The sequence below is a fragment of the Saccopteryx bilineata genome, chromosome 2 (assembly GCF_036850765.1).
Source record: "Saccopteryx bilineata isolate mSacBil1 chromosome 2, mSacBil1_pri_phased_curated, whole genome shotgun sequence".
In the NCBI taxonomy this organism is placed as follows: Eukaryota; Metazoa; Chordata; class Mammalia; order Chiroptera; family Emballonuridae; genus Saccopteryx; species Saccopteryx bilineata.
The window spans coordinates 7,807,493-7,830,378 of record NC_089491.1 but is presented as its reverse complement, the minus strand read 5'-3'; the positions used below and the strand labels follow the sequence as shown (position 1 = coordinate 7,830,378).

Genomic DNA, 22,886 nt, shown 5'->3' with positions numbered 1-22,886 from the left:
ATGAGCTGATACTCTGTAAAATCAATAATTAAAATCTTTAAAAAGAAAAGAAAATACAAAAATTTATCTAGAGAGAGAGGAGCAATGTGACACTGTGATCAAGACCACAGATGCTGGGGCCTGGAGGTCTGGATTTACGTGGCACTTACTGGTTGTGTGACACGAGGGAAGTTTCTTAACCTTTCTGATGCCTCATCCTACAGCCGATGCCTCCTCTAAAATGTCTGGACCTACTTCATAGGGATGTGGTAAGAGTTAAATGAGGTAATACATGTGAAAAGCTTAAAACGGGGCTTGCTACCAAATAGGCCCCATTGAACTGTTAGATACATATAAATATATATTCATTATATTTAAAATATAAATATGTATGTACACTATATGTAGGTGACATAAGAAATAAACCCAGAAGGCTATACTACAAAAAAATTTTAAGTGGCTCTATCTCTGGATGGTGGGATGGTAATAGTTGGTATCACGTTTTTGCTTATCTGCCAGTTTCACTGATATACAACAAACATTAATTATTTGCACAATCAAGGCAAAATTAAAAAAATTAACAATCTAACAAACACAAGTGAACCAGAACCCTCCCAATGTTGGAAGCCTAGGCTGTGGCTCACCGTCCCCGGAGCCCTCCTGTCTCCGGGGAGGAGGGATCTCCCATTCCCACCCCTCTCCTGCCTTCTTCCTTCCTGAAGCCCCTGACCGTGAGCTCTGGGAACCTGGTTGTGCACAGAGCAGGAAGTGTGTTCTGAAAACAGACAGTACACCCACTGGCCGCATAGAAACTGCCCTCCCTTGTTGACTACTGGTGCATCGACTCTGATGGCACCAACCCCATGGAGGGTAACTGACCTCCGAGGGCTTCTCCGAGGGTGGACAAGGATGGCGCTTGCCCCAAAACACAGTGAGCAGAGGCAGGTTTCCGACCTCAGGTCTTCTGTTACCATCAAGGCCATAGGGAACCTGAGCATGACTAAGATGGAGCTTGGGTTCCTGACTTCAGGCCCTTTCCTCTGGGAGGTGCGGCTTTTCTTACCCACCTATCTTCAGATCCTTGCATGCTAAAAACTCTTTTTACTTTTGGACACAGAGTCCCTGGATAATGAAGATGGCCCAGAAAAGGTGCAATCCCGGGGTTGGCCACAGGGGGCAGCACCAGCCCTTGTTTCCATCCCTTACATGGCTTTGCAGTCTCTACCGCCCTCCAATGGTTATGGGAAAACAGGCCCAGCGAGCCAGGCCAAAGGATACTTAAGAAAATCGAGGCAGGATTGTCACCTCTTGTGGGGGTGGTTGCAGGACACTCGGTGAAAGAAACAGGGCTCAGTAGATGCCACATGGTGGCCTTGGGTTGACTAGCCTGTCTCCAGCCCCAGGTAGAGATGGGGTCTAGCTAGCACAGTCCTTGGACTTCTCATCAAGGTGACCATTCAGCAGAAAAGGGTATGGATGACACAGGCATGCTCCCCCGTACCTGCAGCAGCCCCAGGGAAAAAGCCCCAGTGAGGAGTCAGGGCTCTGTTGCCGTGGACCAGCGTGGCTGGTAATTCTGGGTCTTGAGTAAGAACAGTGCGGAATTAAGAAAACAGACCCATTAAGAAAAGGATGGGATTAGGAGGCCTCCTCAATATTGATGGCAATATCCCAGTGCCCCACAGCCCCGGTTTGCTTTATGATATAGCCATATGCAAATCAAGGAAGTCCTTGATACAAAGTTACACATCTGAGGCAAAAACAGGAATCCCCCAACCATAAGTGAAATGAACTAACATCTGAACAAACAAAGAGTAAGAGGAAGGGCATGTAAATTGCTGCCAGCAACTTAAGCAAGCAAGTGAAGTGGGTGCAAATACTCAGCATCATAAGCAGCTCTGTGATATATGAAAACGGCGAGGGGAACCAGCTGGTAGCAGCAACCCAGCCCTCACCCAGAGCCTCCTAGTCAGACTGGGCCTCCAGGGGGTGCCAAGGCTCAGAGATACAGTGGCTGGGCTGAGCAGGAGCGGGAAGGGCTGGGCGCATAGGGCAGAATGGTGGCAGTGAGACCCTGCCCTGGCCACAACGTCACGGGAGAAGGTGGACACCTTGTCCTAAGCCAGGCATTATCAGATGCTCCCTTAGGGCCTGAGACAGGAGAGGTGAGGCCACTTCCCTGAGCAGCTGGAAAGGTACCAAGTAAGGTATCACAGAGCCCCCCACTCTCAACAGGCTTCTCTATAGACCTCTTCCCAGTGCACACCCCTGTTAAGTCCTGGCCTGAAATAAAAGCTCTGGGGTGGCCAGTCACTGCCAGGGGGACCCTGGGAGGCATGGGGCTCCCTAGACCTTGCTGTCCTGGTCTCTAGAGCAGGATGGGAACAAATCCAGCCCCTGCTGGGCCAGCATCCTTCTATGCACTTGACCTGCATCCTGTCATCTAACCCTCACCACTCGCCCCTGAGGTGTCGACTGCTGTTATGCCCACTTGACAGATGAGGAAACTGAGGCTGAGAGGCACCACCACCCAGAGTCTAGAGGCAGTCCCTCAGAGACCACACTGCGGCATCTCTAAGCCTCCCTGCTGGCGTCCCGGGCATTATGTGACATGCTAAGCCTTTCACCCCGGGCCCGACACCTAGTTAACACTGGACAAACAGGGCTGTGCGTGGCCCCATCCGAAGCTGCCCCCACCAGCAGTTACAGACCTCACGGCAGCACCACAAAGGGTCAGCAACCTTTCTTTATTTCAAACACGACAAAGTCCCAGGGATACCTGGGAAGAGCAGGAACCATGAGAGGCCAAGAACGGGGCTTTCCCTAACCCAGGGTGTTCCTACTTCCTTTGTCCAGGGCGGAGGCCCAACCCAATTCCCACCCACAGGCTTAGACAGGGCAGCCCCGGAGAGCGCAAGGCAGGGAGGAGGACGTAGCCTCTCGTTGCCCCTCAGGGGGGCTGTGTCCCCAGCATCCCAAGGCCCCAGCATATGTCCAGTGTTGGAAACAGAATGCTGCACAGATGGGTGGACAAGAGGAAGAATGGCCCTGTCACCCCTGCACCGCATCGCCGAGTGCTGGCTCAGGGGCCCTGGTCCCAGGCAGCGGCGCCATCTAGTCTTCCAGTTCCTCCCGACAGGACGCTCAGTTCACTGGGGGGCCTCAGCGATGGCCTTCTCCACCCGCAGGTACCAGGGCTGGATGTGGGTGTGACGCATCAGGTCGTCGAAGGACTCCAGGCCCTCCATCACTCGCAGCACACCATACACCGCCTGCGGTAGGGACAGGGGACATCCAGATCTGCCCCGTTATCTGCCTGCTGTGTCCTGGGGCCCGTCACCTCCCTGCTCTGAGAGCTAATTTTGCACATGGGGCTTTGCCTGCTGCATGAGAAATGACTGCAGGTTTTGCCTGCCCCACACTCACGCACCCTTTTGGGGTAACCCCTCCGGCAGAGCTGCCTGTGGGAAAATGCCTCCCCCCCTACACTCTCAGATCCTTAGACCTCCCCCACTACCTAGGGACCTGGGCCTGCCGATCAATGTGTTCATCCTGGATACAGGAATGCTTCACCACGGACATGGGAGCCAGGACCTTTGCTGGGGGAGGCTGGGACACGGGACAAAGGCTGGCCTCGGCTAAGGCCAACTCCAAGGAGTTAAGACGCAACAGGGTGTCCTGAGCCCTGGTAATCCCACTTGGGCCCCTTGATCCAGCCAGGCCTGAAGCCAATCCCTCCATTAAATTTGTCAGTTATGGTCCTGGCCGGTTGGCTCAGCGGTAGAGCGTTGGCCTAGCGTGCGGAGGACCCGGGTTCGATTCCCGGCCAGGGCACACAGGAGAAGCGCCCATTTGCTTCTCCACCCCTCCACCGCGCTTTCCTCTCTGTCTCTCTCTTCCCTTCCCGCAGCCAAGGCTCCATTGGAGCAAAGATGGCCCGGGCGCTGGGGATGGCTCTGTGGCCTCTGCCTCAGGCGCTAGAGTGGCTCTGGTCGCAACATGGCGACGCCCAGGATGGGCAGAGCATCGCCCCCTGGTGGGCAGAGCGTTGCCCAAGGTGGGCGTGCCGGGTGGATCCTGGTCAGGCGCATGCGGGAGTCTGTCTGACTGTCTCTCCCTGTTTCCAGCTTCAGAAAAATGAAAAAGAAAAAAAAAAAATTGTCAGTTATGGAAACCAAGACAGTTCCTTGTAGTTGATTTTCCTTAAGCTCCAGGCAACAGATGGCGCCAGGTGCCGCTGAGCTGGGGCAGCTGGGAGATGCAGGTAGTGCGTCCATCTGGGCTCTCCCCACCTAGGCTTCCCCAGCGGGTTCCTCCCCCTGGAATGCCCCCGCCCCCACCACACTCACCAGATCAGCCAGGTTTGGCTTCTGGCCCCCCATGAAGGGCCGGTGTTTGCCCACGGCTGCCACCCACTTGTTGGCAGCGTCATACAGGTCCTCACGTACGTCATCCTGGAGGTGGTGCCTGGGCAGGGACAGGGGAAGCCCATCAGGGGAACGCCTCCCTGGCCCAGGTGAGGCCCGCGGGAAGGCCGTGAGGCACACGCGTGCACCATCACCTGCTCTTGAGCCGCTTGCTGATGAGATACATGGCAGCCGCGCCCAGGTACTTGGCCACGGCGCCCTCCACGGCCCCGAACTTGCCCTCCCGGACAATGTAGTCGAAGGAGGCCAGGGCCTCGGCAGGCGTGCGGTACACGTTGGGGGAGATCAGGTGCACCAGCCAGTCGTCTGCCCACTGCCGCCACTTCATCTCCTCCCTGCGGGCAAGCAGGGGACAGAGGGTGGGCCCAGTGGACTTCCTAAGCCAGAACCTGGGAGGCAGGGGGGCAGACCCACGGGCTAGACTTCCCAGTGTAAGGATGTGACACGGAGGCCCGAGCAGCAGGTCCTCATGGAAACTGCCCGGGCTGTGCCTCCCTTGCTGCTCCTCCCTCACAGCGTCTCACCCAACCTGGTCTCCTCTGGGGAAGACATCCCCCTCTTGCAACCTCCCTCGGGAAGCCCCAGCCCTACTCACGTCCTAGCCTCCTTCCCGCCATACATTCGCTGGGCCTCCTTCTCGTCTAGCATGAGCCAGTACTTGTTGCAGAATTCGGTCACTTCCTTGCCCTGGTCGTTCATGGCCTTCATGGGTGGATAGTAGGTGATGATGACTTCCAGGGGCTGCCTTCAGGACACATCCAGAGTCTCACCCCACTTCCTTCCTCCGGGAGACCGAACCCTCGCCTCCTTAAGGTGAACATCCACCCCAGCCTAACCCAGCCCTGGGGTAAAGCCAGGACTGGCCCACAAAAGTTTTCCCCCCTCCTGTGGGTGACACAGGAGGTCCTGCAGCAAGAAGGATTTGGGGCAGACAGCAGGGGCACTTCCTTGACAGAAGGAGACATGCGGAGGAGAGGAAGAGGGAGCAGCAGCCCCACCCTGCTCCCATCCAGGACTCAGGTGAGGCCTCCCTGGAGACAGAAGGCAGAAAATGCAGCCTGCCTGGGGCCCCAAGGGGCTCCTTACCCCGACACCAGATAGGTCTTGAGGGCGCTGATGATGACGGAGGAGTCATTCAGTTGTTGCTAGAGGGGGAGAGGTCAGTTTAGAATCGTGGGTAAGGGTGGGGGCTCTAAAGGACACCAGTGCCCAGGCACGCTGTGGAGACCAGTCAGGTGGAACTCAAGCACTGTTGGTTCAGCCCTCGGGCTGACCTTATACCCACTGCCCACTGAGCTCTCCCTTTCCCCCAGGACACAGTTCCCACACTCAGGGCAGCCTGTCACAAGGGAGACCCACGTGTGGGTAATGAGGAGGAGGGTGTGCGGAGAACCAAGGGTCTGGGCCCTGCCTGCTCCACCTGCCTGGCCTCCAGGGCACTGAGGAGCAGGTGGACTCCAGGGGCTACATATTAGGAGCCAAGCACCGGGCCAGGCATTCTCTTATCACCCGGAGAGTACGCTCCTCTGTTGACTGATGAAGAAGCACGCCCAGAGAGGCTAAGTGACTGGCCCCAAGTAATACAGTCTGTGAGGGGCAGAGCCACCTTTGAACCCAGTCTACCCTGATTTCAGAACCCACACTGTTCATTAACCAGGTATCCCCAAATACGGTCCGCGGGCCACATGAGGCCCCCTGAGGTCATTTATTCGCCCCCCCCCCGCCACACTTCTGGAAGGGGCACCTCTTTCATTGGTGGGCAGTGAGAGGAGCACTGTATGTGGTAGCCCTCCAATGGTCTGAGGAACAGTGAACTGGCCCCCTGTGTAAAATGTTTGGGGACCCCTGTATTAAGCTCTGCAGTGCTCCGCACCCCTTAGACCAGGCTGGTGTTTGGTGTTGGTGGGGGGAAATGGCAGCCTCCATTTACTGAGCATGTACTCGATAGCACCTACTTTCCCCCAATAATCTCAGCTGAGGCCAAGGGCCCAGGTTCCTTCCAGGGCTGCAGAGTAGGGCCTGACACGGGGGTACTCCAGGGCAATCCAAGATAAGCCAGCACATGGTGGGGGGCTCCCAAAGCTCACCAAGCTCTCTCCTTCCTGGGCCAGCAGGATGGGCACCTTCCTGTAGGAGGAGAACTTGATCTCGCCCCTTCGCACAGGGTTCACCTCCACCACCTGGTAGGGCAGGGCGTGGAAGTCGAGGAAGGCACGGACCTTACTGCAGAAGGGACATGTTTTGTACTGGTACAGAGTCAGCTGCAGCCGGTCGGACAGGGAGAGCTGGGTGGAGAACAGAGGGCAGGGAGCTTCTGAGACCTGGTCCCCAGGCCTGCCCCCAAGCAAATGTGTTTCCCAGGGGAATCTTCTAAGGTAACCCCTAGAACATCAGGAAGAATGGGGCAGGGAGGTAGGAGGGAGAAAGGGGATGGGAAGGGGGGGAGCGAGCTCGTGTAGTGGACAGCCCAGGCTCAACCCCGTCCAGACTGCTCCCCAGACAGGAAGTCTGGTCTGTGTAGAAGAAATCTTTCGATCTCTGTCCTATACCGGAATGACACCTGCCTTCCTCCTGTCCCAAGGAGACACCAGACACCTTCAGGTGTGCCCTCCCAGATGCAGAGCAACTGTTTTAACTCAGAGTATATATCCCCACTCCCCCAACTGAGGGACCTCTGGGTGAGGGGGCAGAGGTGGGCTACACCCAGTGTTGGCCAGGGTGAAGTCGACCTCAGATTTCCAAAGGGGAAGGGTTGTTTCAGGGCCTAGGGCCCGGATCCTGCATGTTCAGCAGGTAAGCCCCAGGTGAGCTTGCTGCATATTCATGTTTGAAAGTCACAGCTGCATTCCGCTGCCCTCACTGTTCAGAGGGAAACTGAGGCTGGACCCACTGAGGTGAGCAGGGAGATACACGAGAATTCGACACGCCTCCCACTCACGCCTGTTACTCCGGGTCTATGAAAAAGAACCGGTGGGTGGATGGCGGGGCCACAGCATACAAAGAAAGACTGTGCTGGCTGTGTACAAAGTACAGCAAGGGCAGCTGGGCCCCCAGCTGGCTCAGGGGACACTTCCATGTCCTTCCCTGTCTTGGGACCTGGAGTCTAAGGGTCAGAAGTTCCATAAAAAATGCCAATAATAACGATGGGAGGAGGGGCGACAAACTATTTTAGAAAGGGCTAAACTGTGAAAGAGGCTTTCTTTCTCTTTCCTGTGATCTCAAAACCTACCCATTCAAAGGACTTTAAACAAGTTAGAAAAATGACTTTAAAACGGATAACAATTCTACTTAGCAGGCATCAATAGCGGCCCCACTTCAAAGACGAGGACGCTGAGGGCTGGGACACAAAACCAAGTCACTCGCCCAAGGTCATGAGAAGACTGCGGGGGCGATTCCTGACCCCGCCGCTTCCCATTAGTTCCGAAGTTCGGCGCTGACCAGCGACCTTACCCGCGCAGCGTTTGGTCCAGCCCAGGCTTACCTCCGCCGCTGGGCGCTCGGCGCGGAGGTCCTGGGCGCGCAGGTGCCACTGCGCGGTGTAGTACAGCCCCACGGCGCCCCCCAGGGCCAGAGCCGCCGTCCCCAGGAGCCGCCGGCTCACCTTACGGGTGATGGCAGTGGGACCGGGGCCTCCTGCCGCCCCCGTGAAGCCAGCTCGGCTTTGCAGGGGAACTCGGGGCGCGGGGTTACCGCTCAGCCTCCAGGCCAGAGCCCGCCCGCCCGGCCACAGCGCCCGGGCAGCCTGAGCCATGTTCGCTCTGCCGGCGCCGCGGGCGGGCGCGCCAAACCAAGACGGCAGGGTTCAGTCACTTTCCTTAAAGAGCCGGGTCTACGGCGCCCCGCAGGTTGCCGGAGTGACAGGGACGCCGAACGGGGAGGGACGGCTCTCGCGGGATGAGGCGTCCGTGCCCGGCGCCTAGCTTTCATACACAGCGCAGAGCCGAAAAACAAACCCTGGGGTGTCTGGGAGTCGTTCAATGCCCTGGTTTGTGACCATGTAGATGTAACGGATCTCGGTGGTGACCGGGGCCGAATGTAGGGAATTACCCGGGCGCTAGCCTCGGCTGGGCCACATAGCTCCCGGTGTGGTCTATGAGCCCTAACGTCGTCCGTCCCCAACGTTAGTAAGTTCTGTCTTCCTTTTTTTAAAAACTGATCTTAGAGGAAGAAAGAGAAAAATAACAACTTGTTCATTCATCGAACTTACTTATGCATTCATCGAACCTGCAACCGTGGTGTATTGGCAACGCTCTAAGCTACCTAGCTAGGGCTGTAGTTAGTAATTTCTACCTCATGCATCTAATGGAAAGAAACCGAATTCTTCGTAGTGCCAGGGAGTCAGGGCTTCGTGTCCTTGTGAGCCGCGGAAGCCGCCATATACGACTCACAGTAGGAGGTGCGACATAGTCAGGATTTTTTTTTTTGCCCTCCCGCACCTCTGCACTATTACTCCTATGACCTGAACCATAAAAGCTTCCCCATACATTGGGGACCTTAAGAAACCACGTGTCTGAGATTTCGCCCACGCGGAGGCGTCGGCTCTCCCACCCGCAAGCTTCCAGAGGCACGATGGGGCAGAGTAGGGGTCCCAGTCGCTCGGCCCTCTTCCGAGCTGGTTCGCCCTAGCTGAGGCCCCAGCCTCCACCATCTAGGCTTCTCGGCGGGCAGCCCTGGGGCAGCCCCGGCCCAGCGGCCGGGAGATGGGCGGGGCTCAGGCGGGGCGGAGATCTGAAGGAGAGGCAGATCGTGGGGCAGGAAGGGTGGAGCCTAATGGAGGGGCGGGCCTAGAGTTCTGCTCTCGGGATAGGCTCCACAGTCGGCCGGTAATAAACTCTTGAATGGGGGTGGAGCTCGGGCCGTGAGGGCGGGGCCTGGGTGCGAGCGGGGGCGGAGCCATGGTGGCGGGGCGGGTCTTGGGCCTGACGGCTCGAGTCTGCCAGCTACCTTTCGCCGAGCGGTTCCACTTTTCCGACTTCACCGTCCATCCGCGGCCTCCAGCTTCCACCTGGATCTCGGTGTGCGCACGGGGATCGCCGCGTTCCATCGTTGCACGGGCCTTGCGGAGCTGGAGCCCGCAGTGTCGGTAAGGCGGGCGCAAAAAGCGAGGACGACGGCTTCGGCGGAGCAAGTGACTCGGGGAGTGCTGGAGTGACTTGTGCTTTCTCAGGGACACCTCCCTGGGAAAGGGAATCGGGGCCGGAATAGGGGTTTGCGAGGGGCCGCGGAGCCCTCCCATCCCCTTCCCCTGGGTGGATTGCAGCTGCAGGCGCCGTCTCGGGGTTCAGGGCGAACACCTGAGAGTGAGTCCCCGGAGACCGCAGCATTCGGGAACTGTGGGCCGCCGACCCCCGTTTTACAAATGGGGAAGCTGAAACCGCCTCATGTACACTTGCGCATGAGGAATCTTGAAGGTGATGACTATGTTCACTGTCTTGGTTATAGTCGTGGTTTTGCGGACATTTATACATGATACATGTCAAAACTTACCAAATTGCTCAAAAACCACAATGAAAGGAGTACAGGTATGTCAAAAGAAACCACCAGGATTATAACCCAAAGTAGAAAATAAACATCAATAAGCCCAAATAAATGATTGAATTAATAAATAAATGGGGAGGACAGAAATCTCCCATGAAGAAGAATTCCAAATTACATAGATATCCATCTGTCTAGCTCCATGGAGCAAAACTCCCACTCTGTAAGTTTGGGCTGTGCAGAATGACTTCCTTCCCAGAAGAACAGGCTGCAAAGGGGGGAGAAGAGTCACTTACAGTGGAGACACCTGACAGCAGCCCTCAGCCAGGTGACTGAGATCAGCCATGTGAATAGTATTTGCCTTGATACAATGTAGTGCAAATGGCATTTTACCTCTGTGGCTTTCCTCCTAAAACCCATAATAACTCTAGGTAACCATTAGAAAAACACCCAACAAATCCTAATAGGTGGACATTCTACAAAATACCTGAGTAGTACTCTGCAAAACTGTCAAGGTCAGCCCTGGCCAGGTAGCTCAGTTGGAGCATTGTCCCCAAGGCCAAGGTTAAGGGTTCAATCCCCTGACAGGTCTTATTCAGTAATCAACTAGAGAATGCATAGATAGGTGCAACAGGCCAATCTCTTTCTCTCTCTCTGAAATTAATAAGTTAAAAAAATATTTAAAAAAACTATCAAGGTCGTCAAAACCAAGAAAAGTCTGAGCAACTGTCACAGCCAAGAAAAAGGAGACATGACAACTAAGTAACATGGTGTTCTGGATGGGATCCTGGAACAGGAAAAGGACACGTACAAACCAAGGAAATCTGAATAAAGTATGGACTTTAGTTAATAATGCATCAGACCTGTGGTGGCGCAGTGGATAAAGCGCCAACCTGGAACACTGAGGTCGCCAGTTCGAAACCCTGGCTTCCCAAGGCACATATGGGAGTTAATGCTTCCTGCTCCTCACCACCTTTTGTCTCTCAGCTCTAAAATGAATAAATAATAATAATGTATCAATAACCTGACCATGGTGGTGCAGTGGATAAAGAGCTGACCAGAAATACTTTGCCAGCTTGAGCCCAAAGGTCGCTAGCTTGAGCAAGGAGACACTGGCTCACCCCCCCTCAAGGCACTTACAAGAAGCAATCAGTACAGCCTGACCAGGCAGTGGCACAGTGGATAGAGCATCGGACTGGGATGTGGAGGACCCAGGTTTGAGACCCCGAGGTCGCCAGCTTGAGCGTGGGCTCATCTGGTTTGAGCAAAGCTCACCAGCTTGGACCCAAGGTCGCTGGCTTGAGCAAGGGGTTACTTGGTCTGCTGTAGCCCCATGGTCAAGGCACAAATGAGAAAGCAATCAATGAACAACTAAGGTGTCGCAATGAAACACTAATGATTGATGCTTCTCATCTCTCTGTTCCTGTCTGTCTGTTCCCATCTATCTCTTTCTGACTCTCTGTCTCTAAAAAAAAAAAAAAAGAAGCAATCAGTACAACTAACATGAAAACAACTATGAGTTGATGGTTCTCACTCTCCCTCTCTCTCAAAAATAAGAATATATCAATAGTGTTTTATAAATTGTAACTTGTATTATACAAACAAGGTGTTAATAATGAAACTGGATACAGGGCATATGGGAACTCTGCAAACTGTTTTCACAATTTTTCTATAAATCTGAAACTTAAAAGTTGCTATTTAAGAACTTGTCTAATTTTGCACTTTGAATATATGCAGTCTATATTGCATGACTGGTGTTCTTTTTGTGAAAAGATTTGTTAATAACTTGTCAATTTCTGTTATGTTATAAAGCCACTGACTTTCTTTTACTTTTTTTTTTTTTTTTTTTACAGAGACAGAGAGAGAGTCAGAGAGAGGGATAGACAGGGACAGACAGACAGGAACGGAGAGATGAGAAGCATCAATCATTAGTTTTTCATTGCGCATTGCAACACCTTAGTTGTTCATTGATTTCTTTCTCATATGCGCCTTGACCGCGGGCCTTCAGCAGACCGAGTAACCCCTCGCTTGAGCCAGGGACCTTGGGTCCAAGCTGGTGAGCTTTTTGCTCAAACCAGATGAGCCCGCACTCAAGCTGGCGACCTCGGGGTCTCGAACCTGGGTCCTCGGCATCCCAGTACAACACTCTATCCACTGCGCCACGGCCTGGTCAGGCTCTTTTACTTCTTGAATCCAGAAGTTGTAATATGCTGAGGTCGTGGGTTGGAAACCCTGGGCTTGCCTGACCAAAGCATATAAGACAAGCAATCAATGAACAACTAAAGTGAAGTAAAGGAATTTTAATTGTGCACTGACATAAATTCGGTGCAGGAGTTATTGGAGGGCGTGAGAAGCTGAGGGAGCCTGAAAAATAAGACATTGGCCTGTGTTGTTCTGCACACAGACACAGGAGTCTTGGAGGCACACCACAAGATACAGATGTCTTGTTTATGATTAGGACTACATAAAGCATTTGTCCTGTCCTTCACCTAGTGTTCTGGGAGAAATGGAGAAGTGCATGATTTAAAGATTACAGTTGCTGTTTAAAAAAGAAAAATAACATAGTTAGACTGGTGCACTTCCACTGTATGTTAACCAATAAATACTCCGAGTGAATGATGTTCGAGGCTGATTCCGCCCTATGAGTTTCAGTCCTCTGCTTTCTTTCATCTGCCTCTGACATTTGCTTTGCGTCCACGTTAATAAGAAACAGCAGTGAAGCAACTATTAATATGAATTGATGCTTCTCACTACACCCTCCTCTCTCTCTCTCCTCTCTCTCTGTAAAATCAATAAATAAAATCTTGAAAAAAGAAAAGAAAGGGAGTAGTATGCATCTAAGAGGCATTCCTGGGCCAGGCACCCCAGCACCAGAACAAGGAGACTGCCCTGGACCCAGACCTCATGTGGTACGGCCTATTGCCCCCTGCCCAGTGGATCCCACGAGAGGGACGAGTCCAGTGGGTGCATAGCAGGAGGAATGGGGGACTACCTTTAAGAGCTTTTCCATAAACAGGGTCCCCACCAGGTGGAAAGTCCAGGAATCAAGAAATGCTCAAGTGAGCCCTGGTGAGCCCAGGCATGACAGATGGGTCATGGGAGCTAGGAAGCTGCTTCTGGAAACAAGACTCGAGCCAAGGCCCTAGAGGAGGTCTTCCGCCTCCTGGGTGTTTGGACCTGCAGTGGCCAAGGTGGGCCCATCTGTGGACACCCAAGAGTTCTGCTGCTATGACAGGCCACCTGGGGCATCTTAAAAGCTTCTCTGCATAGCCCAGTCTCGAAGCAGCATAGTCACCTGCTGCAATATTGCTGTTGGCTGGGCTAAACACTGCTCATAAGCTTCCCGAAACCAGTCCAGGGGGTTAGACTGGATTCCTGAGAGGCAATTAGCATGGAGAACACTTGGCTGCCTTCCTGGGGGAATTAGACCAGATGTGGGGTCTGGGTCCCTGTGTGGGAGAACAGACCAGTGTGACCCCTGGCAGCCTTGCCACTTGGGCATGTGGGGAGGGGGAGCCACCTGCCAGACACAGTGCAGGGGTGTGAGGGGGGTCTTGCCGCGGACCAGCGCAGCTCCTAATAATGGTGCGGAATTAAGGAAACACACTTGTCAAAACAAGAATGATGGGACTGGGAGGACTCTTCCAACTGCCTGGCAGTATCTGAGTGCCTCATAGCCCCAGTTCGCTTTATTATATAGACATATGCAAAACAAGGACCCTGATACAAAGTTGCACATCCAAGGCTAAGACAGGAACTCTCCCAAGGCATAAAACAGGATGCATTAGTGAAATCTACCAACATCTGAAACAAAGAGTCAGAGGAAGGGCATGTATATTGCATTGCTTCCAGCAACCCAAGGAAGCAAATGGAGTGAGTACAAATACTCAGCATCAAAGCCAAATATGGAGATGGAGGGGGGAGAACTTGGCCTTTTGCTAAGCCTTGAATCTATAATGGCTTTTTGCCATTTTTGGTCCACAGCAGGGTCTGAAGCAGCCAGATTTCTCCTGGCTTTTAAAAATTTTTTGCGCCCTGGCCAGTTGGCTCAGCGGTAGAGCGTCAGCCTAGCGTGCGGAGGACCCGGGTTCGATTCCCGGCCAGGGCACACAGGAGAAGCGCCCATTTGCTTCTCCACCCCTCCGCCGCGCTTTCCTCTCTGTCTCTCTCTTCCCCTCCCGCAGCCAAGGCTCCATTGGAGCAAAGATGGCCCGGGCGCTGGGGATGGCTCTGTGGCCTCTGCCTCAGGCGCTAGAGTGGCTCTGGTCGCAACATGGCGACGCCCAGGATGGGCAAAGCATCGCCCCCTGGTGGGCAGAGCATCGCCCCTGGTGGGCGTGCCGGGTGGATCCCGGTCGGGCGCATGCGGGAGTCTGACTGTCTCTCCCCGTTTCCAGCTTCAGAAAAATGAAAAATGAAAAAAAAAAAAAAATTTTTGCTTTCAGATAGAGAGGAAGGGGGCGGGAGGGAGAGAGAGAGAGAGAAACTTTTTTTTTTTTGTATTTTTCTGAAGCTGGAAACGCGGAGAGACAGTCAGACAGACTCCCGCATGTGCCTGACCGGGATCCACCCGGCCCGCCCTCCAGGGGGCAACGCTCTGCCCACCAGGGGGCAATGCGCTGCCCCTCCAGGGTGTCGCTCTGTTGCGACCAGAGCCACTCTAGCGCCTGGGGGCAGAGGCCAAGGAGCCATCCCCAGCGCCCGGGCCATCTTTGCTCCAATGGAGCCTCGGCTGCGGGAGGGGAAGAGAGAGACAGAGAGGAAGGAGAAGGGGAGGGGTGGAGAAGCAGATGGGCGCTTCTCCTGTGTGCCCTGGCCGGGAATTGAACCCGGGACTTCTGCACGCCAGGCCTACGCTTTACCACTGAGCCAACCGGCCAGGGCCAAGAAACATTGATTTGTTGCTCCATCCATTCATGTACCCATTGTTTGAATCCTACATGTGCCCTGACTGGGGACCAAACCTGCAACCTTGGTGCCTCAGGACGATGATGTTCCAACCAACTCAGCTACTTGGCTGTAACTCTCCTGATTTCTTGCCACAGAGAAACCGCATACAGATAGTGTTTAACTTCCTGTCATTGCAAAAGGGATGGGACCTGTAGGACCAACCCAGGGGTCACAGTGGAAACCAAGAGAAGGACCAAGGGGAGGTGGGCAAGTTCCTGGTGTGACCCACACGGTGCCACATGTATAGTGCAGACCATTCTGAGAGCCCCGGGGTCCAGGTATTGCCCAGCTCTGGGCTAGGTGAAACTGAGAGTCCCCTCGTTGGCCAGGTCGGTGCCCAGGGCCAGTGGAAAGGGGGTGGGTGAAGGGTAGGGCCTCCAGGGTCCTGTCTGCCCGGGAGCCCTTGGAGTCAGCCTAAGTTCACACTGGAGTTTGCACCGCGCCCCTCAACCGGCCCTCCCAGTGCTGACAGCCTGTCTGAGCTGTGTGTGTGTGTGGGAGGGGGTGCGTGCGCACGCGCGCGCGCTGAGCTGATCCAACCTCCCAAGCCCTGCTGGACTCTGAGGAGGGCGGACACAGCTCCTCACGCTGACCCTGCGGACCCCAGCGGCTCTAAGGCAGAATGCAGGACCTCCCTCAGCTGGTCCCCTGCCTTTCAGCTGCACCAGCCCAGCACCCACCTCTGAATGGCTGGGGTTGGCCACAGCTTTGCCTGACCCCCACACCAGCCACAGCCAGGACTGTCCTTGGACTGCTGTTGGTTCGCAAATTGGTCCCTGTACATGGAAGCCACGGAGAGACCAAAGAAAGAAGCAGGCCACTCCGGATGGATAAGTGGCAGCGTTCATAAGCGAGGGCACTCCCGAGGCTCACCTTGGGCACGGGAAGATGAGTAGATCACACCACCTGCCAGAACGCTAACATTCACAGAGTGGGCTTCAGTCAGCCACGTGTTCAGTCCAGGCGGCCTCACAACACAGTGCTCTCTCAAGGCTACCTCCTTAAAAACGCCCCATCGTGGGGACGATGGGCAGAACCTGCCATCAAGGACGGGGACTGAGTGAGGAGCCTCCAATGGCTTGGGTCCAGCTGGAGTTCCACGGGTGGTCACCTCCTCCTGTTGACCTTTCTCCAACAACATCCCTGCCATACGGCTGGCGCGCTGCACACCGCTGACACTCCAATCATTGGACAGGCCTCCTCCCCTCCATTCATCCCCTCCCTCAGTTCCTGAACCAGCCCAGCCTCTGGGTCAGAGCCAGGAGACAAGGCCAGAGGCAGCCGGGTGAGGAAGAATGACGGGATGGCCTGCCCCAGGTGTCAGCCAAGGCCAAGAGCACACAGAGATGAGGATGGGGACAGAGATGAGGCCAGCGGGTCTGGACAGGTCTGGAGCCAGCACAGAGAGTGTGGGTCCTGCATAGGTTTGGTCAGAAACTCAGAGATGACGCCATGTGGAGACTCCCCGGGTGTGCGCCACTGGGGCTGTGTGGGCGTGGCCTGGAGAGGCTGCGGGGCAGAGGGGGCGCGGTGGTGGCGAAGGGTGGGCAGAGACTAGCAGGCACCTGGAGGCGCCAGGATTCCAACACGCGACCTGCAGCTGGGCTACCTCTCCTGCTGCACCTGCGCCTGGTTTTCTCATGCTGCAGACCCCATCCTACCCCCCACCCCAATTCATACCAGGGAGCATTGGCCACTCTACTCCCTGACTTTAAGAATCTAGAATATTCTACCAAGCGACTCCTTGGTGATCCAGGGCACTGCCCCTACCCTAGTTAAAATTCTTTAGGGCGCCACTCTCAGTCTCCCCCACATCCAACAGTCACCAAAAGGCTCAAAGATACCTTTTAAGGTCAAAGAGAGTAGCAGGGGCGGAGCCCCTGGGCCTGATAGTGGGGATGAGAGCGGTGGGGGCTGGCCACGGACACCTAGAGGACGTATGGGCTTTGGTGGCAACATCATGGACGCTTGGCTCATCTCCACTTCCTGTCCTTTCACCACCCAGACAGGCAGCACAGGGCCTAAGGGGGCCTCTCTGCCTCAGGATGGCCAAGGCTGCATCCTACCCACTAGCTCAGAACCTCGTCCAAAGCCCCTTCCCTCGAGCCCAGAGCCCAGGAGGAGCTGCTGGTTTCCAAGCAGTGGGTGGGTAGAGCCAGTGAGGTCCCTGTCAGTTTCCTGAGGTCAGTGGATCCTCAGTTCAGCTTCAGGTCAGGTGTACAGACAGCCTCCACCCTCATGGTGACATCCGGGAGACAGTGCCCAGGGGCTAGGAGCCATCGCTGCCTCCCAGAGACAGCCAGGCTCGCAGTGAGGAAACTGCTCTCCAGGACAAAGCTGGGATCAACCATGGCAGGCACACTTCCAGGGACCCTGGCCCTGGAACATCTTACCAAATGTTTCAGCAGAAGTTGCTGACAGTTACCACACCCTTCCTGAATTTGGTAAAGGACAAATCATTCCACCCCGGGGTGAGCTGGTGGATGGTAGATGGTCTCAGTGACCTCTCAAGGATGAGGCCAAGTCTTTGCATTCCCTGGGAGCCAAAGCACCTGGTGTCCAGGGCAGTAGGGTGGAGAGCCAGCCTTCAGGCCGCAGCGCCCCCACCCAGCGCTGGTGCACACCCCTCATTGTATCCCCACCAGGACTGCAGCCTCCACGTTTATTGGACAGTCACCACTGTGGCTGGACGCCCAGCTTGGGGTTCTTTGTCCACTGGGCCCACAGAGGGGCCTGGTGTTAAGGTCGGCTTCGGTCCAGGTCCACTCCTACAAACGAGGCCTGGAGGAGGGGACGGGCAACTCGAGGAGGGAGGCCTTCCAGGTCGGCCTCTGAGGAGGGTTCTCACTCTGTGCCACGGTCAGTGCAGGGTCCCTGGGAGGGCCAGGAGCTGGCTTTCGAGAACTCGGCAAGCACAGAATGTCCTTCCTTGTCAGCAGTGTCCATTTTCAGCTGCCCCACCCGTCCCTGTCCCTCTGAGAACCAGGAAACAGGACATGATCTGTTTGCGTGAGGCATTCTCTGTATTCTTTGGGTGCCAGGGAGGGGGTGTCACTGCACTACTCACCCTGGAGCTGGGGACCCTGGGGGTCAGAGATGACATCTCATGCAGATCAGGACCGCTGAACGCAAACAGGGCTGCCGGGAGTGGCAGGAAGGGGCACCAAGAGTGTGCGCAGGGAGCCCTTGGCCCTGCAGAGAGGTGTTGACTCTGGGCAAGGCCCCTTCAGCCTTCCCTGGACTTCCTACCCCTCTGTCTTGCACAATCCTGACCATGGGGGAAAAGGGCAGAAATCTTAATAAATGTTTCAGCAGAAGTTACCGACAGTTACCAAACGCTTCCGGAATTTGGTAAAGGACAAATCATCCCAACCCGGGGTGAGCTGGCCAACAGGTGGATGATAAATAGGGTCCCCAGGCCAGCCTCCTCACTCACCTCCTCTTCCTTCACTGCCTGCCAGGCCTAGCAGCTGCCCAGCAACCTTAGCCCTGAAATCATGCCCCTAGGTCTCCTGTGGCTGGGCCTCACCCTGCTGGGTGCTCTGCAGACCCAGGCCCAGGACTCCATAAACCTGATCCCAGCACCACCTCTGTTTAGGGTCCCGCTGCAGCCAAACTTCCAAGATGACCAGGTAAGGGGCCTGGAGGGGCAGCTGTGGGGAGGACCCCAGGAAGTGGGAGCAGAAGGAAGGGCAGGTAGAGTCTTAGGGAGCGTGTTAGGATAGGATGAGCCCGGGCTTCAACTCAGCCTGCCCGTGGGTCCCCTGGTGGCAGCCATGACCCATGTGCCCATCCCCACTCCAGCCTTGCTGACCTGCCAGGTTCACACTCTCTCATCATGTCCGTAGTCCACGCAAAGTGGGAACAGCTTCAGTCCCTCCGTACAATGAGGAAACTGGGCTCAGGGGGACCAGCTGGCCACTGGCCAACGGTCACTCCATCCCTGCCAGACTCAGGGCTCCCTCCAGGCCTCCAGTTCCTGCTGGCTTTGTCAGTGTGGGCCCGGGCCCGGCCTGAGCACCCAGTCAGGAGCCCTGTGGCCCTGGCAGAGGGGCTCTGGGTTCTGGGCCAGACCGCCCAGAGGTGTATGCAAGGGCAAAGCACTAGGTGCCCCTGGGTCCCCCTGTGCCTATCACCAGCCCCCTGCAGTTCCAGGGGAAGTGGTACGTCGTGGGCCTCGCAGGGAATGCATTTTCAAAAGAAGAACAAGGCCAGTTTAAGATGTATGCCACCAACTATGAGCTGAAAGAAGACCACAGCTACAATGTCACCTCCATCCTGCTCAGGTGAGAGCCGCCAGCACTTGGGGGAGCGTGGGAGACCTGGGCCTGCCTGGGGGGTCCTGAGAGGCAGACTGATGTCATGGACAAGGGATGCCCAAAGCTGACATGTAGTCATTCGTCCTCCCACTCAGGACTGGAGTCATGTATTTGTTCCTCCTCCCATTCATTGGAATTTATCAGTCACTTCTGCATAGACATGCAGACAGTAGTAGGGATGGACACAGACGGTCCTCAGGAAACAAGACGGAGGGAGCAGGGGGTCCTAGAGTGGGAGGAGGATTGCTGGACTCAGCCTGGAACCCACCCAGGACTTCACTGAGGGCTTCCAGGGACATGGTCTCTGGGCTGAGCCTCGAATGAGCCAACCCGCCTCAGAAGCAGGTGCAGGGGGCTCACAGCAGGGGCTGGCGGACTCCAAGTAAGAGAGAGCTGCTTCTTCAGGCAGCCACAAGCCATTGCGCGGCTGCCCTGGGCACAAGCTCATGGGCAGCAGGACAGGGAGAGGTGGGAGCCACAATTTCAGGGGCCTCAGGCTCTGGCACCCAAGGGAACAGGTGGGGAGTGCAGGGCCCCTCGGGCTGCAGTGGGGAGAGGAATGGTGGGTGCCAGGGCTCACCTAGCTCCTGTGGGTCTCTGGTTCCACACCTGGGGGGTCGGGGCTGGAGCATTTGTACAGTAAGGGCTAAAGAAGGACAGGTTTGAAAAAAAAAAAAAAAAGGACAGGTTTGGGGAGATCAGCTCTGTGGTGCCACAGACACGGTGAGAGGTCAGCGTTGGCCCAGGAGCTACGGGAGTCCTGGGTATATGGAGCACACTGGAACCTTGGAAGGTCAATTCCCCAGGAGAGGTTACAGAGAGGGAAAGAGCAAGACAAGAGGAAGGGACAAATGCCCAGGGTGGGAGGACAGTGTACAGGGAAGGCCAGCGAGGGGAGACAGCCCTGAAGAGCGAAGGAGTGGTGCTGGAGGGCCGGTCTGAGTGGTGTCAGGCAGCCCAGGGTAGCCCTGGCAGGGACAGCCGGGGGAGGCTCCCAGGGAAAGACGCAGACCTCCTGCTGTGGTGGGGGGTGGGGCCGGACCTTGGGCATCAGAATTTTGGTCCCTCCCACTAGAGCCCTGGCCCCACCTCGTCCAGCCCAGGGGACCCATGCCTGTGTATCTCCCCTTCACCCCCACATCTCTCTTGCTCCCACAGGGACCAGCACTGTGACTACTTTGTCAGAACTTTTGTCCCAACTTCCCAGCCAGGCGAGCTTAGCCTGGGCAACATTAAGTGTGAGTCCTGAGTGATACGGGCCCTGGGGTTGGGGTCCCAGGCACAGGGTCCTCCCAGAGGGGGAACAGACCTCCCTGCACCTCCACACAGATGCTGTCCTGTGCGGGGAGGGGCGGAGCAAGGAGTTGGTCTGTCCAACCAGCCAGGACTGACCCCTCGCCTTTCACTCCTCAGCTTACCCTAAACTGAAGAGCTACACCGTGCGAGTGGCGGCCACCGACTACAACCAGTTCGCCATAGTGTTCTTTAAGGCGGTTTCCCAAAAGCAGGAGAACTTCAAGATCACCCTCTATGGTGGGTCTTCACCCGCCCCAAGAGGACCCGGCTCCCAGTCATATTTGAGGGAGGGGCGGGGCCCGGGGCGGGGCCTAGCCCTAACATCCCCTCCAGTGCCATCTCTGTCCAGGGCTCCCGGGAGGCCAAGGGTAGAGGGTTTTCTGCCGACCCTCCGTGAAGAAGGGGTCTGAGGCTAATTCATCCATTCAACAATATTTATGGAGTGTCTGCTGGCCACTTACTGGCCATCTTGGCCACAGGGAGGACCAAGGAACTGACCCCTGAACTGAAGGAGAACTTCATCCGCTTCACCAAATCCCTGGGCCTCACCGAGGACCACATCCTCTTCCCTGTTCCAATCGGTAATGGCCAGTTGGGGAGAGGAGCAAAGGACAAGGGGACTGTCCAGGCCTGACGCTGCCCCACCAGGGAAAGGGGAGAGGAGGCACTCGGTATCCGGCTCTAGTCACTGGAACCCCTTGGAAGCCACACTAGGCTCAGAAAGACTGTGCCCCACCCCAAGGGTCTGTGGGGCCCCAGAGACCTGGGTCCCAAGTGCTTTTCCTTAATAGATAGCTTGGGCCTATGCAGGTGAGAATTTTAGACCCAGATCTGAGTTTCCCCAGTCTCACTGCCCAGGGCCACTTCCTCCTCACACTTCCAGGCCCCTCTGTCCTGGGCCACTTCCCCTATCCCTCAGGTTCTGCTGTTCTGGGCCACCTCCTCCCTCTCCCTGGGGATTGCTCACCACTGACTTGGGAAGTCTTTGTCATCAGGCAGACTGACCTGGGCAGGGGCTGCAGCCAAGCCACTCAAAGAGCCACCAGCCTCTCCCAGGCTGAGGGGCTGCCAGTGCTCACCAGGTTAACAGGCAGGTGGCTGGGGTTCCTTTGCCTCCTCTGGAGAACAGGTGACCCCAGGTCTTCTCAAGCCTTTCTCTAGACCCCCTCCCCCCATCATCTGCCCCTCTGTTCCCTCATACCTGAAGGAAACCCCTAGATCTGCTGCTGGTGGGCCAGGCTGGGGTCGGGGCACCCCAGGGGCACTGCAGGGGGCCTCGTGGTCAGGGGTCACACACACACCCCTGCCCATTGTGATGGACCGTCTTCCTCCCCCACAGACAAGTGCATCGATGACCAGTGAGCGTGTGGTGAGTATGGCTGGGGAGGGGGCTATTAGGAGCCAAAGTGCAGCAGCCTGCTGCTCTCCTACCCGGGACTGCAGCCATCATGACCCCCCCCCCTGTCCCTCTCAGATGCCCCCTGTCTCTCTCCTTCCCCATTGCCCTCATATTGGCTTCTGTCCAAGGTGCTGCCCAGCTGCCCCCACCAAGGAGTCAGAGAGCAATGAGAGAGCTGGGAAACCCTTCTCACAGTTCAGCCCACCAGCTGCTTCCAAGGCCACCCTGCTGATGGAGTCGCTCCCTGACTGCTAAATAAACATGTCTCTAGACCCCCAGTCTGCGCTCCTTGCCCCCTGGGCCACCTGGGAGGGGGAAGGGCAAAGGGTGGGCTCTTGGTGTCACGCCCAGACCCCCCTGAGGTCCTCAATGAGGGATGGAGGCCACAGAAACTTTGAGTCCATCTTTGACCGAACACTTCCTAGCTCCCAATCCTGGGTCCACCCAGGCCAGTGGTGGTTGGACGTGCCAACAATCTAAACACATTTGTCCCTGTAAGCACAGGACACCCAAAGAAAAACACAGGCATGCTATTTTTCTCCCAGATGTGAAATCACTCCTGGGCTCACAGGACTTTACTCTGTGTGTGAGCCCAGAGACCAGGGAAGAAACACGTGGACTCCCAACACACGGGGAAGACAACCGACCCTCAGAGAGACACAGACTCCCAGAAACGTGCCAGATACACACCACACAGCAGGTGGCTGTGGAGGCTCCAGCATGGATGGAGCCCTCTCCCCGGGGACATGAGCCTCACTGTCAGCTCACACCCTGGGTCCGCTCACCAGCGACACTTGCTAGCTGGATGGCTTTGGGCAGGCTTCCCTTTCCCGCTAGTAGCAGGGCCGGGGGTGATGGTAGCTGGCCTGATCTTGTCCTGCAGCCGTCCTAGATCGACAGTCACATGCAGCACTCTGCCACACAGACCTTGAGTCTCCAGGGGGCTGTGAATGAAAATGTTCCCGAAGCCGTAGGGGGTCTTTAGAAACCACGTGTCTCAGATTTCGCCCACGCAGGGTCGCCGGCGGCAGGATGAGGCAG

General features: G+C 56.0%; 2 protein-coding genes across 3 annotated transcripts; one reads left to right on the top strand and one right to left on the bottom strand.

Moving 5' to 3' along the window:
- Nucleotides 1–2,712: 2,712 nt before the first annotated feature.
- PTGES2 (prostaglandin E synthase 2) lies at nt 2,713–8,209 on the bottom strand. The gene is made up of 7 exons (XM_066256090.1): nt 7,888–8,209; nt 6,494–6,691; nt 5,493–5,551; nt 5,002–5,151; nt 4,541–4,741; nt 4,329–4,446; nt 2,713–3,251 (listed from the first exon to the last, which is right to left on the bottom strand). Exons 1-7 carry the CDS (start codon nt 8,155–8,157, stop codon nt 3,129–3,131), a joined length of 1,119 nt encoding a protein of 372 aa, XP_066112187.1. The 5' UTR covers nt 8,158–8,209; the 3' UTR covers nt 2,713–3,128.
- A 1,145-nt stretch (nt 8,210–9,354) lies between these two features.
- LCN2 (lipocalin 2) lies at nt 9,355–22,117 on the top strand. 2 transcript variants are annotated; one of them, XM_066256087.1, is made up of 8 exons: nt 9,355–9,489; nt 18,293–18,463; nt 18,981–19,117; nt 20,309–20,388; nt 20,564–20,683; nt 20,926–21,027; nt 21,786–21,815; nt 21,974–22,117. In XM_066256087.1, the coding sequence occupies exons 2-7, from the start codon at nt 18,329–18,331 to the stop codon at nt 21,806–21,808; spliced, it is 597 nt and encodes a 198-aa protein (XP_066112184.1). In that variant the 5' UTR covers nt 9,355–9,489; nt 18,293–18,328; the 3' UTR covers nt 21,809–21,815; nt 21,974–22,117. The 2 variants fall into 2 exon arrangements, with proteins under 2 accessions (XP_066112184.1, XP_066112185.1); XM_066256088.1 differs by lacking the exon at nt 9,355–9,489 and having other exon boundaries at nt 18,238–18,463; nt 21,985–22,117.
- Nucleotides 22,118–22,886: the final 769 nt, after the last annotated feature.

Excerpts from the sequence above, each read along its gene's own strand:
- PTGES2 (XM_066256090.1), bottom strand. The coding sequence starts at position 8,157 with ATGGCTCAGGCTGCCCGGGCGCTGTGGCCGGGCGGGCGGGCTCTGGCC. Across the intron at positions 5,152-5,492 it reads AAGACCTATCTGGTGTCGGG|GCAGCCCCTGGAAGTCATCA; the intron begins GTAAGGAGCCCC and ends TGTGTCCTGAAG. Across the intron at positions 3,252-4,328 it reads AGCCAAACCTGGCTGATCTG|GCGGTGTATGGTGTGCTGCG; the intron begins GTGAGTGTGGTG and ends TCCCTACCGCAG.
- LCN2 (XM_066256087.1), top strand. The coding sequence starts at position 18,329 with ATGCCCCTAGGTCTCCTGTGGCTGGGCCTCACCCTGCTGGGTGCTCTG. Across the intron at positions 18,464-18,980 it reads CAAACTTCCAAGATGACCAG|TTCCAGGGGAAGTGGTACGT; the intron begins GTAAGGGGCCTG and ends AGCCCCCTGCAG. Across the intron at positions 20,684-20,925 it reads CTTCAAGATCACCCTCTATG|GGAGGACCAAGGAACTGACC; the intron begins GTGGGTCTTCAC and ends TCTTGGCCACAG.